General features: G+C 50.3%; 1 protein-coding gene across 5 annotated transcripts in view; it reads right to left on the bottom strand.

Moving 5' to 3' along the window:
- Positions 1–175: 175 nt before the first annotated feature.
- The window catches only part of CUL9 (cullin 9), a 37,227-nt gene continuing 20,433 nt past the window's right edge, over positions 176–16,969 (bottom strand). For 2 of the 5 annotated variants that reach the window (XM_013062062.2, XM_013062064.2), the window contains exons 27-41: positions 11,150–11,295; positions 10,880–11,009; positions 10,532–10,731; positions 9,825–10,075; positions 8,468–8,813; positions 4,027–4,167; positions 3,711–3,875; positions 3,283–3,446; positions 2,820–2,913; positions 2,291–2,365; positions 2,027–2,137; positions 1,823–1,940; positions 1,297–1,430; positions 605–678; positions 176–523 (exon numbers count right to left, since the gene is read on the bottom strand). In XM_013062062.2, coding sequence (XP_012917516.1) covers positions 322–523; positions 605–678; positions 1,297–1,430; positions 1,823–1,940; positions 2,027–2,137; positions 2,291–2,365; positions 2,820–2,913; positions 3,283–3,446; positions 3,711–3,875; positions 4,027–4,167; positions 8,468–8,813; positions 9,825–10,075; positions 10,532–10,731; positions 10,880–11,009; positions 11,150–11,295 — 2,351 coding nt within the window. In that variant the 3' untranslated portion in view covers positions 176–321. Of the gene's footprint in view, positions 524–604; positions 679–1,296; positions 1,679–1,822; positions 1,941–2,026; positions 2,138–2,290; positions 2,366–2,819; positions 2,914–3,272; positions 3,447–3,710; positions 3,876–4,026; positions 4,168–8,467; positions 8,814–9,824; positions 10,076–10,531; positions 10,732–10,879; positions 11,010–11,149; positions 11,296–16,969 lie in introns of those variants that run through there. The other 3 variants (XR_006604140.1, XM_045071250.1, XR_006604141.1) reach the window with 3 other exon arrangements.

The raw sequence follows: 16,969 nt of genomic DNA, 5'->3' as shown, positions 1-16,969 counted from the left end.
CTTCATTTCCCCTTGTCAGCTTAGGTCAAATGGGTCTGCTTTGGGCCTTCCTGAGAACAGAAACGTCTGGAGGTCCAAAAGTAAAGTGAAGAATGAAGGTTGGGGGTATGTAGAGGGAGCCGGGAGCTGACACTAGCCTTTGGGGATGCAGCTGCACAGCCTGCTTCCAGAGAAGTACGTGGAAAAAAAAGTTTATTCAGTAAACAGAAGGTACTGCAGACACTGGGAACCGCCTCCCCCAATGATAGCAGGAAGGGGCGACCTCACCCCTCAGCCCCCAGGACTCTGGGGTGGCTCCAGGTGTTCCCTGTGTCCTGCCCCTCAGTCATAAGCCTCATAATCCTCTTCCTCATCACCGAAGAAGAAAGTGTCTCGGTCCAGGTTTTCAGACTCTTCGTCATAGGAAAAGCTGTCATTGTCCAGCTCCTCATCAAACTCGTCCTGCTGCCACTCAGGGACATCATCCTCATCATCGTCGTCCTCCTCCTCCTCATCCACCTCCAGCCCTGGGGACCCCTGAGGCCTGGGGAGAGGGAGCCACACTCAGCCCCGTGAAGCCACACCTCTCCCAGGCCCCTGTGGCCACTCCGCCCACCCTACTCACTGACTGCCAGGGACGTTGGATCCTTTTGCCTCTCGGGCCTCTAACGATGGGCTCTGCAGACCAACCCGGAAGTCCTGGCGAGGAGCCGGGGAGATGTGGGAAGTCGGAGAGTAGAGGAGGACCTGGACCTCTGCCCAGCATTCCTTCACCCACCGTTCTCTGCCGGCCTCCCAGTTGCAGGCCCCTTGCTCAGGTGCTCCCACCTCCTCTCCCCCGCTCATCCTGAGACTTCATGGCCCCAAGTCTGCGTGTCACAGAACTTGGGCAGTCTCCGAGGACACAGGTCATGCCGGCGAGGCACCCCATCTCCGTGCTTTAGGACCTAACAGTGTCTATTCCTGTCCTGTCTGCCCAAGTTATTTACTCCTCTGTGAGCTCCCCGAGAGCAGGACTCCTCGTTTAGACTAACATCAGTGTATTAGAGCCAGGAAGAACCTCAGTGGATCCCCATTCCAACATCCCATTTGGGAAGTACTAAAAAGTTCCCAGGGGTTCTGATGAGTGAGCATCACAGCAAATATCCTTGCTGTGGGCTATTGGGTAGCACAACGGAGCCCCAGCCGCATCCAGCAGCTAGGCCTAGGAGCTGGGTGCATGCCCAGGTCTCCAAACAGCTGCCTTTCCTTTTGGATCCCCTCCTCCCCAGGGCAGGGGCTGTGCCAGACCCAGGAGGCCCCAGGCCGGCCTCGTACCTGGGCAGAATGCTGCAGGATAGCCAGCTGCCTCTCCTGGATCCTCCGGAGCAGCTCCAGGCCCGTGCTGAGGCAGTCTGAGCGGAGCAGACGCAGGGACGAGCCCAGGTCTCCACACCGCAGCAGCGTCTCCTCTGTAGAGGGGGAAAGCCACAGGGGCTCCCTCCCTCCTTTGCTTCCTTCAACTCCTTCCTTCTACCACCTAAGTCCAATCCGCACCTACCAGGCAGGGCTCCAGACTAGATACTCATTCTTGTGGGGCCTCCATCCCAGTGCAGGGAGCGATGGTAATCTAGTGGGCAGGTGAAGGCCTGCGCCCTTAGGTACCTCATGCCAAGCACCCCATGCCTTCATACCTGAAGTATCGCTGGTAGTGATCAGGCTGGAATGAATGAGGAGGTGGAGGACCGCCCAATGGGGTAGCTGGGCTGGGGGGCTGTTTTGCCACTGTTTGCTGGGCGGGGATGCTGGGGGTGGGGGTGGGAAGTGGGGGTGGGGAAGGAGTCATGGTGGGGTGCCGGCGCACCAAGGAGTATCTGCAGGGCGTTGGTATGCAGCTCCAGGTTCTCAGTCTGCTGCTCCACCACGTCCATGTGCTCCGTGTCCTGGTTGTAGAAGCTGTACACACAGGCATAGGCCAGCACCTGTGGGAGCCCAAGTCAGCCCTTTCCTTGCTGAACCTCAGCCCTGCCTCCCTCCCCACCCCATTCCCTCCATCCCCTGTCCCCACCTTGCGGGCCTGCTCCAATCCCCGGCAGGCGTCACTGAGGAAGGTGAAGGATCTGGGGGGCGGCACCTCATGGATGGCAGACAGGCGGTTCCGCAGGCTCAGGGCGAACTCCTGTGCAGGGGTGAGGTGCATCAGCACCACAGGCAGCCCTCCCCGCCTGCTCAAAACAACTTGGCACCCACAGGATTGGGATCTGGAGCCCCTGCCCCACCCTCCACCCCAGCCCTCTGACCTCACCCACGCAACTGTTCCCTCCCTGCTCACCCGTGCCTGGTGATGGAAAGTACATCTCTCGTTATAGTCCTGAAACCGCTTCTCCTGGCGAGCTGCTCTGCTAACCTGGGAAGGACGGGTTGAGAGGGAGGACTCGGGTGCTTTGATGGGAAGGGTGGGGTGAAGGCACCCTGCGTACAGACCTTCAGGCACTTCGCCCAGACTTTTCCATCTAATCCTAACTCTGGGAAGTAGGTCACATAATTCTCCCCCTCTGCAGGGGAGGATGCCAAGGTGTGGGCATGGAAACCAGCCCAAAGCCACCTACTAAGCAGGGGTGCTGGGCTCTGATGCAAGGCATGGGCTCTGCTTGGCTCTGGCCTGGTGCCTCTGGGAATGCACAGCCCTCCCAGGACAGAACTCCCAGCACGTGTCGGCCCAGGTGGCTTCAGTCTTCACACAGAGCCTCCGTCCCAACAATTCAGCTGCCCAGGACACAGAGCCATCTCTGCCCAGGGCCTGCAGCCACATCCCATCCCGGCTGTGCTGGGACCCTCTGGTCCTGGCCTTGGCCCCTTACCATGGCAGAGCAATTGTAGTAGTCTTTGTGATTTGGCTTCCAGGACTTGAGGCAGCGCCAGCAAAATCCATGGTTGCATTTGGCACAGGTCATGCTATGGAGGAAGCTGGCTGGTCAGAGGGCTTCTGCCCCGGGTCAGGGCCATACCGGGAGCCCCCGGATGAGACCTGGATGCCCCACCGAACCTGCCCTGGCCCCTCTGTGCCCTGACAGTCTCTAACCTCACCAAGCCCTAGTGAGCGCACCCAAGCTTCCCAGCCCCATGCGGTGCAGACTTAAAACTAGGGGAAGGAGTGTTAAGGAGCAAGAGTCACTGGAGGGCACCAGGACCAGGCTAAGTAACTGCTGTCCTCTGCTCAGCTCTCTGGTGAACCCCATGGGCCCCCTACCCCCGTACCACCAGGCCTCCCACCTTGTCCCATGCCCTCCAACCCCCCTCAATGCCCGCAGTACCCCCTCTTACTGCAGACACCCTTCGTTCTTCTCAATGGGAGCCTGGCAGCTGGGACAGCGCTTGGAGATGAGCTTGGCCAGGTGCTTGCTCTGGGCCTCCACGCTCATGCCATCATAGTAGCCGCCATCATCGACCCACTGGGACATGTGGCTGCAGCTGGCAGGGTAGTGTGCCTAGAGCAGGAGGGGGCAGGGAGGACATGGCTGAGCCCTGAGCCAGGGCCCAGGGTGGTGCTGTAGGTGTGCAAGGGAGGGGGGTCACATATGGAGGCCTACAGGAGGAGGAACAGAGCTCGAGCTGGTGGCAAAGTGTGATGACAAGGCGTAGCCTGTGATTGTATGTATGTATGTGTGTGTGTGTGTGTGTGTGATGGAGAGGAGTGCTGGCAGGGGAGGGGTGCAGGCCGTGCTCAGGGGCATGGCTGGGCAGGCACCTACCTCAGGGAAACTACAGTTGAAGCAGGAGGCCCAGCCACACTTGGAGCAGGTGGTCCCATAACCCAGGCCCTGGCGGCACAGGATGCGGTCACAGCCCTGGGGGTTGGTGCACCAGGTCAGGTTGGAGCAGCTCTCCACGTAGCCACGCAGGAGGGCCTTCTCGTACTGTGGGGACACAGACGCCACCCGGTGAGAGCCCAGCTCTCCAGGACATCATACCACCGCCCCTCCCCATCCTACCCCATGCACGTCAGTCCACTCCCTGGGGCCCATCGCTCTGGCTGTGCAGCACAGCTTCCCACAGAAGAGGGGCTACCTTGGAGATGACGTCCGGTGAGGAGACAATGGCCCGGATGAAGGCTCCAGTGGGCTGCGCGGGGCAGTCAGCAATGGGGCAGGTGCAATTCAACACAAGGTTCTGCTCAATCCGAGTTGTCAGATACTCATTCCAGCAAGACTGGCAGGGGAGGGAGGGGCTGCTCAGGGACAGCAGGGGAGCAGCAGAGGACACTGGTGTCCTGGTAAATCACCTAGCACTCATCCCTGACAATGCAGAAGGCCAGGGACGACCTTGCTCCAGAGCCACCTCACAATGGACCCTAACCTTTCTGGCTTCTGTGGGCTTTCCTGGGATTGGCCCAAATCACAGCTGCCTTTGAGAATGTGTGGATCAAGATAGTGGCCTCATTTTCATTATTGCTGGGATGCACATGGAGGGAATGGGTAAGAGAACCAAGAAACAGGAGATGATTCAAGTGCTAAGGATTTGGAGAAAGCAAGAAGGTTGAAGAGGAAGGAGGCCTAGGGGCCACAGGGTGCCTTTCCCCCACCAGGTGGCTGGCCTTGGACACTATGAACATTGCTGTGGCCTCTCCTCCCAGCTCCATCTGCTCGCCTGGCTCCTCAGTGCTCCCATCTCCCCAGACTCAGCCTCTTCACAAATAGCCTCGCCCACCGCGTCCCCTCAGTCCCAGTAACCCATGTCAGAAGCCTCAAGTCTCTCGGATCTTTTTCTAGCTCCCACGTCACTGTACCGCCCTAAACCAGGCCCTTATCGCCCCACCCCTAAACTGCAGCAGAAGCTTGTCCCCATAAATGCTCTTCCTACTCCGACCCTCCTCCATGTAATCCCTGCTTGGTTCAGGCGTGATCAGTAACCTGCACCTCCTAAAATACCCCATTAATGACTCCCTTCCTTCACACTGCCGAGTGTGCAGAGTTTTCCAAGATGGTGCATCTAGACCTCGAGGAGACCCCCTGGTACCAAAGCTCCAGGGTAAATGGAAAGTGCCTTACCGGACTATTTCTACTCAAAGCAAAGTACTAAACAGAATAAAACAAAACCCTTTTTATAGTGAAAGAAACCCAGATAAACTAGGCAGTTGAATGCAGAATTCCTGCATTTTTGAGATAAAACAGGAAAATGCTCCAAGTTCAGACCACACACTTGCAGGACACAGGGTCCCTTAGGGCATAGAGGCCTAAGACTGGCCTCTCAGTTTGGAGCCCATCCCACTTCCCTAAAGAGCCTCTGCTGTAGGCTTGCTCTAGTTTCTGCTGTCCTCCCTGTCCAGCCCACCTGGAATGCAGTCTCCAGCCCATATCCCCCTCCTGCCTCGGCCAACCCTGCCTGTCACTCAAGACTCACACGCAAAAGCCTCCTCAGACAGCCCCAAGCCCTAGGATTTCCCTTCTCTTGAGTTCTCTTGCATTTCAAGGTGCTGCTCAGCAATAACTTATTCAACGGCTCCTCCTTGACTGGGACTTCTCCAATGAGCCTGTTTTCCCCAGGCTCCCGGTCTCTACAACTCTGTAGGGGGGGGGAGGGTCTGTGTGCCCCGGCACCACCCTGGGCCAGCTTCTGTTTCCCTGTGGGATGCTAGCCAGGCCACTCCACTTAATTCCAAATTCCCCTGTCCAGGCCCAGACAGGTGTCCAACAAAAAGCTCAAATTTCACATGGCCAGAACAGACTGAATTTTCCTTCAAAAACCTGCCCTCCGGGCACCTGGGTGGCTCAAAGGGTTAAGCCTCTGCCTTCGGCTCAGGTCATGATCTCAGGGTCCGGGGATCGAGTCCCGCATCGGGCTCTCTGCTCAGCAGGGAGCCTGCTTCCTCCTCTCTCTCTCTCTCTGCCTGCCTCTCTACCTGCTTTTGATCTCTATCTGTCAAATAAATAAATAAATAAAATCTTAAAAAAAAAAAAAAAAACCTGCCCTCCACACCAAGCCCCACCCCAGCTTCTTGCTCAACTCAGTAGAGAACACATCTAGGCCACCCAGATGCTCCGGTCAGAACCCAAGAAGCACTGTTGATTCCCTTGTCCTAAGTCCCATGTTGGCTCAGCCGAGTCCTGTCAGTTCTGCCTCCTGATGTACCCTAACCCGTCCACTTCTCTCTTCACTGCTGACCCTGGGCTGAACTCCCACCACCTCCTGGCTCTTGGTACAACAGTCTCCCGATGGGTGTCCTGCTTCCATGTCTGATCTGTCCAAGCCTTTCTTCCACACGCAGTGATATTTTCAAAAATATAAATCACATCCTTCCTATCACTATCCTGCTTAACCCATCGTGGCCTCTGTAAAGTCAAGCCCACTGTCTGCCGATCCCAACACAACTGGGTCCCCGTCTCCCTCCGAAATCTCTCCTTTAGCTGTCCCACCACATCACTGTGCTTTAGTCACCAGGCTCAGCTTCTTTGCATTGGCTGTCCCCTCTGTCTGCCATATTCTTCCCTTAGATAGTCCCCTCCTCAGAATGGCCTTCCCTGACATCCCCAAACTGAAGTCCCTGACTGGCCCCTCCCCCACTCCTCACCTCAGTCACTTCCTGTGACCCAGTTGTATTTCCTTTCTGCACTTGTCATGAAAGTGTGAGGGAGGGCCCTGGAGCAAGACCACCCAAGTCCGAAGGTTACCTTGGGCAGGTAACCTCTCTTCCAGGCGCCTCCATCTGTCTCCAGCAAAAATACCTACCTTGCAAGACTACCATGGAAATTAAGCAAGATAATGCATGTATCACACTGGAATGGCCCAGAACATGTCCCCGTAAGTATTAGCTGCTTGTATTACTAGCTCTTGGGTCATTTCTTGCTTGGATTTCCCCACCCCCTCACACAGCACCCAGTGCTGTGCATACAGTGAGTTCATGAAAAAATATTAGTTGAACAATAAAGTGAAAGCAGAAAGGAAATAATTAAGAACCTGGAGAAAGGGAGCATAGGCAAAGGCGTGAGAGGAATAATGAAGCCGAGAAAAAGGGAGGACGAAAAAGTACCCGTATACACGCCTGCCAACTCATGTCCCAGATCACCCACCCCTGCGGGGATGCTGGTGGCAGAGGCAGCTAGATTCATGGCAACAAGCATCCTCATCCTGTTAACTTGAGGTATTTGGGCTTAGCATCAGTTCTAAGAGCTGTGAGGCAGGGAGCATATGACACTCAGCACCCCGGCTCCCTTCACCTCGACCCCTCTTCCCCAGCACCGAGCACCACTCACTCCCCATCACAGCCTTCTCTGCTCTGCTTCACAGTGGCAACACCTGGCTTCCAGTAATTCCCTCTACTTCCATGCTGTTCTCTGGTTTACACCATTTCCTTTCATTTTTATGTTCAATGAGAATATACGGTAAGTGCTGATGTTCTGTGATAAACAAACTTGGTGATCAGGAAACCATAAACCTACGGCATCACCAATTTACTAACACGTCTCATTTATGAAGCACCTTGATGTACAGTTTACATGTGTGCATCATCTATCTACCTATTGTTCTCAAACTCGGCTGAACACTGGAATCACCTGCGTTTTTCAAAACTTGAGATGTGGGGCGCCTGGGTGGCTCAGCGGGTTAAGCCTCTGCCTTTGACTCAGGTCATGATCCCAGGGTCCTCGGATGGAGCCCCACATCAGGCTCCCTGCTCAACAGGGAGCCTGCTTCCCCTTCTCTTTCTGCCTGCCTCTCTGCCTACTTATGATCTCTGTCAAATAAATAAATAAATAAAATCTTAAAATCAAAAAAAACCTCAAGATGTCTAGGGACACCTGCGTGGTTCAGGTGGTTAAGCATCCAATTCTTGATGTCAGCTCAGATCATGATCTCAGGGTCACAAGATTGAGCCTTGTGTTGAGCTCTGTGGTCAGCACAGAGTCTGCTTGGTCCCTGCCCCCCACTGTCTCAAATAAATAAATAAATAAATTCTTTAAAAGAATAAAGTAAAAAATAAAAAATGTAAAAATGTAAAATAAAATAGAACTACAGATGCTTGGGTTTCACCTCAAGATTCTGATTTAACTGGTTTGGGCTATAGTCTGAGCATGAGGATTCTTTTTTTTTAAGGGTCAGGGGGAAAGGGCAGGGAGAGAATCCCAAGCAGGCTCCATGCTGTGGAGTCCAATGCGGGGCTCAATCTCACAACCCTGAGATCATGATCTGAGCCAAAATCAAGAGTCAACCCACTGAGTCATCCAGGCGCCCCAAGCATGAGGACTCGTAAAAGCTCCCAGTGATTCTAATACACAGCACATCTTTACAGCCACGGATCCCTATCGCTGGACCCCGACAACCACCCTTCCTCTTCCGAGTGTTGAGGCGGAGGCACCACTTACAGATGACAAAACCAGTTTGAGAGGGACTAAGCGGGCTGTCCAACACTGCCCCGGCTAGGAGATGACAGTGCTGGGGCGGAACACCGGAGCTGCCTAGGAACTGTGCTGGAGATGGAAAGCCAGGGGCCGCCAAGAAGCAGGTAGGGCCTCACCTTACAGCAGTAGTGCCTGCAGCACAGGGAGGGCAAGTCGTCATCAGGCTCCAGTGGGCTGACACACACAGGGCAGTGGTCAGGGCGTGCAGGGGCGCCCTGGGCCTGGGGTACGCACAGCCCAGCTGCCAGCAACAGGGGCTCAGGATTATCACTATAGCTCTGCAGCAGCTGTTCAGCACCCCAGTGGGAATGAGCCAAAAGGTGCTGAGCCACATCTGGCTCTAGGTTCAGTGTCTCTTGCACCTGCTGTACGGTCTGCTCCATCAACCCTTCGACCTCCTGGGGGCTCATGGTGCGGCCTGCAGGCAGCTGGAGAGATGCCAGCGCAGCTACGGCTTCTGGGCTTGAGGGGAGAGAAGAGGCAGCCATCAGTCTCCCTGCCCTGCTCATCTACTAAATGAAACCCACCCTCCCCCAGTCTTCAGCTCCTCACTTGTGCACCCCTGCTTGTGCATGCTTAACCAGCCTCAGGACAACCACCCAGACCCACTGTCAGAGCGTGGCTCTCCACAGAAGCATCTGTAAGTGAGGCCTGAAGCTGGCTGTCACAGTGATTCGGGCATTCCAGGAATCTGGCAGACAGGCATCAGGATGCTAGGTGTGGACGGGATCCCCACAGTGGATGGGATGATCCCACTATAAACCCCTCCCCAAACACCAGCAATCCATCTGGTGAGAAACCAGTGTCTACAGCCTTACTTCTCCAAGTATGGGCCAAGGACCAGCAGCCTGCATGTCACAGGGAGCTCTAATGAATCGGGATCTGCCTTTTAATGGGATCCCCCGTGGTGTGTATGCAAGTGACTCCTCTAGAAAACTCACTTTACACACAGTGCAGAGGACAGGCATAAAAGCAGTGCCGAAACAACCTGTGGTGAACAGGATATGATGGGACAAGCCTTAAGGGTGCCAGCTAATTAGGGGGATCCGACGGCAAACTCCTCTTGGAACGGGCTTCTTGAAAACTAGTTTGTACATTTCACGGAGCTGAGTGAGTCATCAGCACTCAATACGTATCTGTATGATATTCCACTTTTGCTTAGAATGAGAGACATCCATACAGGAGCTTGTGTTTGGGTCCCTTGCCTAAGGGCTGGCTCCAGGGGGACGGGAACAGCAAGGCCCCTGATCAGGAAGGAGATGACAGTGCTGACAAGGAAATGAGGACTGGCAAAGTGGACAAACAACAGAGGCAGGAAAAACGGGGTAAGACAAAGAAATCAAGCATCTTTCCGCCAAAGAGCCTGATTTTGGCACTAAACCTCCTCCCGACAGCACCACCTGTCCTGGGAGCCCATCCCTCCCTACTGGCTTGGAGCCCTTGCAGCTGGGGAATGGGACTGAGAACAGCTACCTAGGCTTGGAGGTATTGGTGGTCTGGCTGCCACAGAAGGGGACCTCTGCCTGACCCCGGCAAGGCCCCGTAGGCTCTGGCGTGGCATACGTCAGGATCTGGGGCCGGTCGTCACGCCGTTCCACATAGCCCTGGCCCAGGAGATGCAGGATGCAAGAAAGGACATCTGTACTAGTACAGGCCACGCCTCCTGCAACGGTGCGGGCCAGGCTTCCGGGGGGGTTTGGACCCTTCTGCCAGGCTTCCAGCACCTGGATGGGACAAGAGGATACAGGCAGGCTACTTTCACCTAGAGGAGCCAGCCTCCCTGGGTTTGATGCTCGGCTCTTCCACTTACTAGATGCGTGACTACGGATGTGTTACTAACTCTCAGGCCTCACTTTTCTTCTCTGTCAAATGGGAATAATAGTAAATAATAAAACTAATACCACCACCATCACCTATCCCGTAAGACTGCTGTGCAGATTAAATGACTTAATCACGCAAAATCTTGGAAGAGGGCCTGGCACATGGTGAACACTCATGTCTCATCTCTACCTTTTGTCTCCCTAAGTGCTCTGTCAGGAAGAGAAAACCCAGATGCAAATGTCACCCTAGAGTTCTCATACTGAGAGAGTTTACCTTCCCTTGTGATGATCCCTGGCTCTAAGCCTCCACCCTGAGCCTGACTCTCTCCATCCCCGAACTTCATGGTCCCCTCTGCCTACCAGACAAACCAGCTGATCAATATGGAGGCCCTTTTCCCCATGGGCTTTGAGAATACGGACAAGAAGACAGCTCAAGAGGTTCCTCTTCTGTTCCAGAGTTCGGCCCTCATCCTTCTCGACGTTCAAGTACTTCTGGGACGGTATCAACCACAGGGCCTCCCCACAGCGCTGGGGCCCAGGCGTCCGAAGCCGCAGCACACCTGGAACTCACTCCCAGTCAGCACCGGAGGCGGGGAAGGGAGAGGTGAGTGGCGGCAAAGGGGACCCCAGTTCTTTCCCTACCACACGCCCACCATGAGTGCCCCATCCCCTAGGAACAGTGGCAAAGCCCAGCCCCTGTTGACCTACCCCTGGGTGGAAAGCCCTGACCCTCGTGCAGGGTCAAAGGGCCATTGTCTGAGGTGAGCGGCAGAAGTGCCTGGAGCAGCAGCTCTGGGGTGAGGTCAGAATTCTTCAGCAGGGTCTCTACAGACACCTCCTGGTGAGGAGAAGCAGGGGTGGTCAGGAGTAGAGAGTCAGGGGAAAGGAAAATAAAGGGGGAAGGCAGGGAAAAGGGGCAGAGTTTAGAACAGTGGAAGACAGGGGGAAGAGAAGACAAAGGCTGAGAAGCTGAGGCACCTCTGTCTGATTGAAATACAACAGCAGCCACATCTGCACGGTGGACACATGCAGGGTCTGGTCCCCAAACTGCAGCTCGGCCCTCCCCAGCCACGTCCACTGCAGCCGCCGATGTGGTCCCATGTCCAGGACTGGATGATTCTGACCTGGGAAAGCATGGAAGAGTAGAGACAAAGAGCAGGGGAAACGAGGGGATTAGAGGCTGAGGCCAGGGTGTACCATTAGTCAAGCTTCGCTCCTGCTGATCTCTGTGGGGAGGAGGGCCCCCAACAGAAGTAACCTGTCAAGCTTCCAGAGCTCAGACTCCTCTGTGCCTGCCTCCCTGGCGAGCCACATGTAATCTGGGAGCCCACCCTGTGCTTCGCCCCACACCAGGCAGGCTCCACGAAAGAAACACCAGAGAGAAGAGACCTGGGTTTTGCCCTCAAGGAGCTGACAGTTTATAAAGACCCACTAGGCTGCGTCTCTTCTTCCTGCTGTGTTACAGCTCAGGCAAGATGAGCCTGGATATCCACTCTTACTAGAAAGCAAGGATGCTGTCAAAGCCAGACAGTAAAAAAAGAGCGAGTCTGAGAGGTGCTTTCTGGCCAAAGATGGGGCAGTGTGAGCATCAAGAAAATAACACCTGTGCTGGATTGAAACATATGAAATATTTTAAAATTCATGAGTTCATCATGACATTTTTTTTTTTTAAATCACACTGGCTATCTCTTCGGAGGATGCTAGAGGAACCAACACATTATTTTGAAAACCGGTTCAGAGTAAGGGGGAGAAGAGAATCAAGCCTTTCCTATATAAACCATACTTCAGGGTAACCAGAAAGTTGAGAGAAAACGTTTAACCTAATACGACAAAACCAGAATGGTGCAATCCGTACACCCTAATGAAATGACAGCTGAACAATGGCAACAAGTGACCGCCTTGTGAGAAGCTGACAGGAAACTATACATAATGTGCAGATCAGACTTGCAACACTGAAACTCACTGATAAATCTTAAAACATCCCAGAGACAGGTAGAAGGACACGCTACCACCTATGAAATGCTCTTGCCCCAGAAATCACACCCAAATTGGCATCCACGTCTATATCTAAATATCTGTTTTCCAGAAATGAAAGAGACAGAGGAACAGGCCAGAGGACACCATGTGGATATGGTCAGCAAAATCCACCCTGTGGATGACTCTGTGTGGCAAACAATCTAGTTTCCTCTATAGACAATTGCAAGGGAGCAAAAAAGGAAGGCAGGATCTATAGATTACTGGAGATGAAAGGTAGAGCTCAATCAAATGAAGGTGTGGGCTTGGTATAGATCCCCAATTAATAAAAAACTAATTTTGAAAACTTGAGGCAAAGGGGGAAATATATGGACACTTTACTGTCTGATATTAGGAACTGTTATTAATTTCTCAAAGTTTGATCACTGCAGTGCCCTTGTTTTTAAAAACAGAATCCTTGGGGCACCTGGGTGGCTCAGTGGGTTAAGCCTCTGTCTTCGGCTCAGGTCACGATCTCAGGGTCCTGGGATAGAGGCCCACATCGGGCTCTCTGCTTAGCAGGAAGCCTGCTTGCCCCCAACTTCCAGCCTCTCTGCCTACTTGTGATCTCTGTCTCTGTTAAATAAAATATTTAAAAAAAAAAAAAAAACAGAATCCTTAACCTTTTAAATTTGAGAACTGGGGAAAGTGGGTGGGGGGAACAGAAAAAATGAGATTGGCCATGAATTGACCCACGTGTACACTGGAATTTATTCTGTCTACTTTTTAAAAAAGGATTTATTTATTTATTTATTTATTTATTTGAGAGAGAGAGGGAGAGAGAGCACACACAGAAGGAAAAGGAGAGACAGACTCCCAGTGAGCAGGGAGCCCGATGGAGGGCTCGACACCAGAACCCAGGGATCATGACCTGAGCCGAAGACAGATACTCAGTTGACTGAGCTACCCAAGTGCCCCACATTCTGTCTACTTTTGCGTATGTCTGAAATTTACCATAATAAAAAAAAAATTTTAATGAGGGTGAAGGTAAGCCATTCTAAAAAACTGATAAAGATTTTCACCAATACTCCCTCAATGAAGAGACTTCTAAAGGATATACTTAGAGGGGGATGTCTGGGTGGCTCGGTTGGTTAAGCACTGCCTTCAGCTCAGATCATGATCCTAGGGTCCCAGGATTGAGTCCGCATCAGACTCCTTGCTCAGTGGGGAGCCTGCTTCTCCCTCTGCCTCAGCCTGCCACTCTGCCTTGTGCACACTCTCTCTCTCTCTGACAAATAAGTAAATAAAATCTTTAAAAAATAAAAAGAAAATTTAAAAAGAAAAGGATATACTTAGGGAAGGAGACAGAACTCAGAAGGATCAAGATGCAAAAGGATTAGTGATGGAAGCAACTAGTGTAATAGCAAATCTAAACACCAACCAAATAAGACAGTGATAATAATGACTCTTTGGGAGGTAGGAAAAAAAAAGATTGCCCTATAATATCAAAAACAGTAACAATTAAGATTGGGAGTGAGAGCTGCAGTTAAGATTTTCTATGGCCCTGGGGTGCCTGGGTGGCTCAGTTGGTTAAACATCTTCCTATGGCTCAGGGCATGATCCCAAGGTGCTGGGATCAAATCCCACATCTGGCTTTCTGCTCAGCGGGGGTCTGCTTCTTCCTCTCACTCTCACTCTCCCTCTGTATTCTCTCTCTCTCTCAAACAAATAACTAAATCTTTATTTTATTTATTTATTTATTTATTTTAGCAAGAGGAGTTTATTATTTATTTATTTTTAGGATTTTATTTATTTATTTGACAGAGATCACAAGTAGGCAGAGAGGCAGGCAGAGAGAGAGGAAGGGAAACAGGCTCCGCACTGAGCAAAGAGCCCAATGCGGGGCTTGATCCCAGGACCCTGGGATCATGATCTGAGCCGAAGGCAGAGGCTTTAACCCACTGAGCCACCCAGGCGCCCCATAACTAAATCTTTAAAAAAAGATTTTCTATGGTCCTTTTATTGCTTGGGAAGTTTGGGGAGTGATGTTACCAAGTCAAACATACAGGTTACAAACATAAGGGTAATCAACTACAGAAACAGAATGTGTGACTTCCAAAACTGGTAGAGACCAAAAAAAAAAAAGGAATTTTAAAAAATGCACAAAAATCCAAGGTAGAAATGTATCTATAAATGTGTTCAATTTATTATTCTTCTTTTAACTATATTCTTTTGTATATATAAAATATCTATAATTTAAAATTATAAGAAAGGTAAACTAAAATGTAAGAGCTTAGAGGCGCCTGGGTGGCTCAGTGGGTTGGTTGGGCCTCTGCCTTCAGCTCAGGTCAAGATCCCAGGGTCCTCAGCAGGGAGCCTGCTTCCCCTCCACTCTCTGCCTGTCTCTCTGCCTATTTGTGATCTCTCTCTCCCTGTGTCAAATAGATAAGTAAGATCTTTTAAAAAGATCTTATTTTTTATTTTAAAAAAATAAAAATAAATAAAATGTACGAGCTTAGCAACAGAAGCCAAATATATCATTACTCATAAAAATTATAAACAGACTAAAATTGACAGCTCAAAGGAGAGAGTGTTGAGTAAAAAACAAATTCTAGGTATTTACAAGGCACCTGCCTAAAATAAGATTATGGCAAACTTAAAAGTAAATGATACTGGGAGGTATTCTGATGAGTGCAGAATATAGCCATGGTTTTGGAAGTATCTCGCCAACAGATAGCTTATTAGTAGTGGCAAGGGGAAAATATTAACTATACAGTGGGGAGTCAACCCACCTCTTGATCAGGTTGTCAAATTCACATTACAAAAAGCAGCAGATGGAAATTGCATGCTTCCAAATGAAACACATAGAAGACATAATGTCACTTACTTAGGATTCTGGCCCGGAATGCATCACCTGATCTAATTATGAGGAAATATACAAATTTAAAATGAAAAACATTTAGAGGGGTGCCTGGGTGGCTCAGCCTCTGCCTTCGGCTCAGGTCATGATCTCAGGGTCCTGGGATCGAGCCCCGCATCAGGCTCTCTGCTCAGCAGGGAGCCTGCTTCCTCCTCTCTCTCTGCCTGCCTCTCTGCCTACTTGTGATCTCTGTCTGTCAAATAAGTAAACAAAATCTTAAAAAAAAAAAATTAAAAAAAAATTAGAAAAATTTAAATGGCTACACTTCCAAGGGTGTCAATGTTGTAAAATACCAAAAAAAAAAAAAAAAAAAAAAAAATTTGCTAAGGTATTGTTTCATGTTACAAACACTAAAGTTCCAGACTGGATGCAATGTTAAATTTTAAATTTTTGAAACTGAGAAGTTAACTATTATGTAAGAGAGCACCATGATTCTTAGAAAATCTTTATTCAAGTATTTAGAGGCAAAGGGCCAGTATATATGCAATTTACTGTCAATGGTTTGGGGAGAAAATGTGTGTGTGTTTGTGTGTGTGTGTAAATACACATTTTACAAATGTATATACACACAAAGAGCAAATGATAAAAGCAAATGGGGCAAAATGTTAGCAAAAGGTAAACTTGGATAAAGAGTATGTGAGTGTTCTCACGTGATGGGTGGCTCAGTCAATTAAGTGTCTGCCTTCGGCTCAGGTCACCATCTCAGGCTCCCTGCTCAGCGGGCCGTCAGCTCCTCCCTCTCCCTCTACCTCCCTCTGCCCACACCCATCTCATGCTCTCTCTCTCTCTCAAATAAAGTCTTTTTTTTTTTTTTTAAAGAGTGAGTATTCTTTGTATTATTCTTACCATTTTTCTGTAAATTTGAAATTATTTCCAAATTTAAAATTTTATGTAAAAGAATAACTGAATTGTTCACCTAAAATGGTTAAAATGGAGGGAGCACCTGGCAGGCTCAGCCAGTGGAGCATATGACTCTTGAACTCAAGTTCCACACTGGGCGTAGAGATTACTTAAAAATAAAACCTTTAAAAATTGGTTCAAATGGCAAATTTTATGTTATTCATCTTTCACCACATAAAAGAAACATAATTACCATTCTCCCCTGACACGGTAAAAGAATAGAAAGATATTCTGGAAAAACCCTAACCAAAGAAAGCTGGTATATTATTAACACTAGATAAAAATAGACTTTGAGAGGAAAACCTTTGCTAGAAAGAAAGAAGGTCATTTCATAATAATAAAGTTTAATTAACTTAAGATTTTAAACCTGCAGGAGCACCTGGGTGGCTCAGTGGGTTAAAGCCTCTGCCTTCAGCTTGGGATGTGATCCCAGGGTCCTGGGATGGAGACCCGCATGGGGCTCTCTGCTCAGAGGGGAGCCTGCTTCCCACACGCCCCCCCCCCGCCTGCCTTTCTGCCTACTTGTGATCTCTGTCAAATAAATAAATAAAATCTTTAATAATAATAATAAAAAAAAGCTTTTAAACCTGCATAGTCCATTATGGTAGTCACATGTGGCTATTTAAACGGGTTAAAGTAAATAAAATTAAACACTCAATTCCTCAGCCAAACTAGTCACATTTCAATAGCTACAAATGGCCATCATAACTGAAGAGTGCAGAAAATAACTTTCCCATCACTGTAGAAAGTTCTACTGGACAGCACTGTTAAATGACTTTAAACTTTATTTTATTTCTTAAAAAGATTTTATTTACTTGAGAGAGAGAGAGTGGGGGGGGGAGCAGAAGGAGAGGGACAAGCAGACTGCCCCATGAGCACGAAGACCAACACAGGGCTTGATCCCATGACCCCAAGATCATGACTTAAGCCAAAACCAAGAGTTGGATGCCTAACTTACTGAGCCATCCAGGCGCCTCTATCTAAACTTTAATTTTTAGAGAGAGAGAGAGCAGGGGATGAGGGGC

The sequence above is a fragment of the Mustela putorius genome, unplaced genomic scaffold (assembly GCF_011764305.1).
Source record: "Mustela putorius furo isolate JIRA1106 unplaced genomic scaffold, ASM1176430v1.1 tig00003983_pilon_pilon_pilon, whole genome shotgun sequence".
NCBI lineage: Eukaryota > Metazoa > Chordata > Mammalia > Carnivora > Mustelidae > Mustela > Mustela putorius.
The sequence above is the reverse complement of the archived record's forward strand: the minus strand, read 5'-3'. Positions and strand labels throughout refer to the sequence as shown.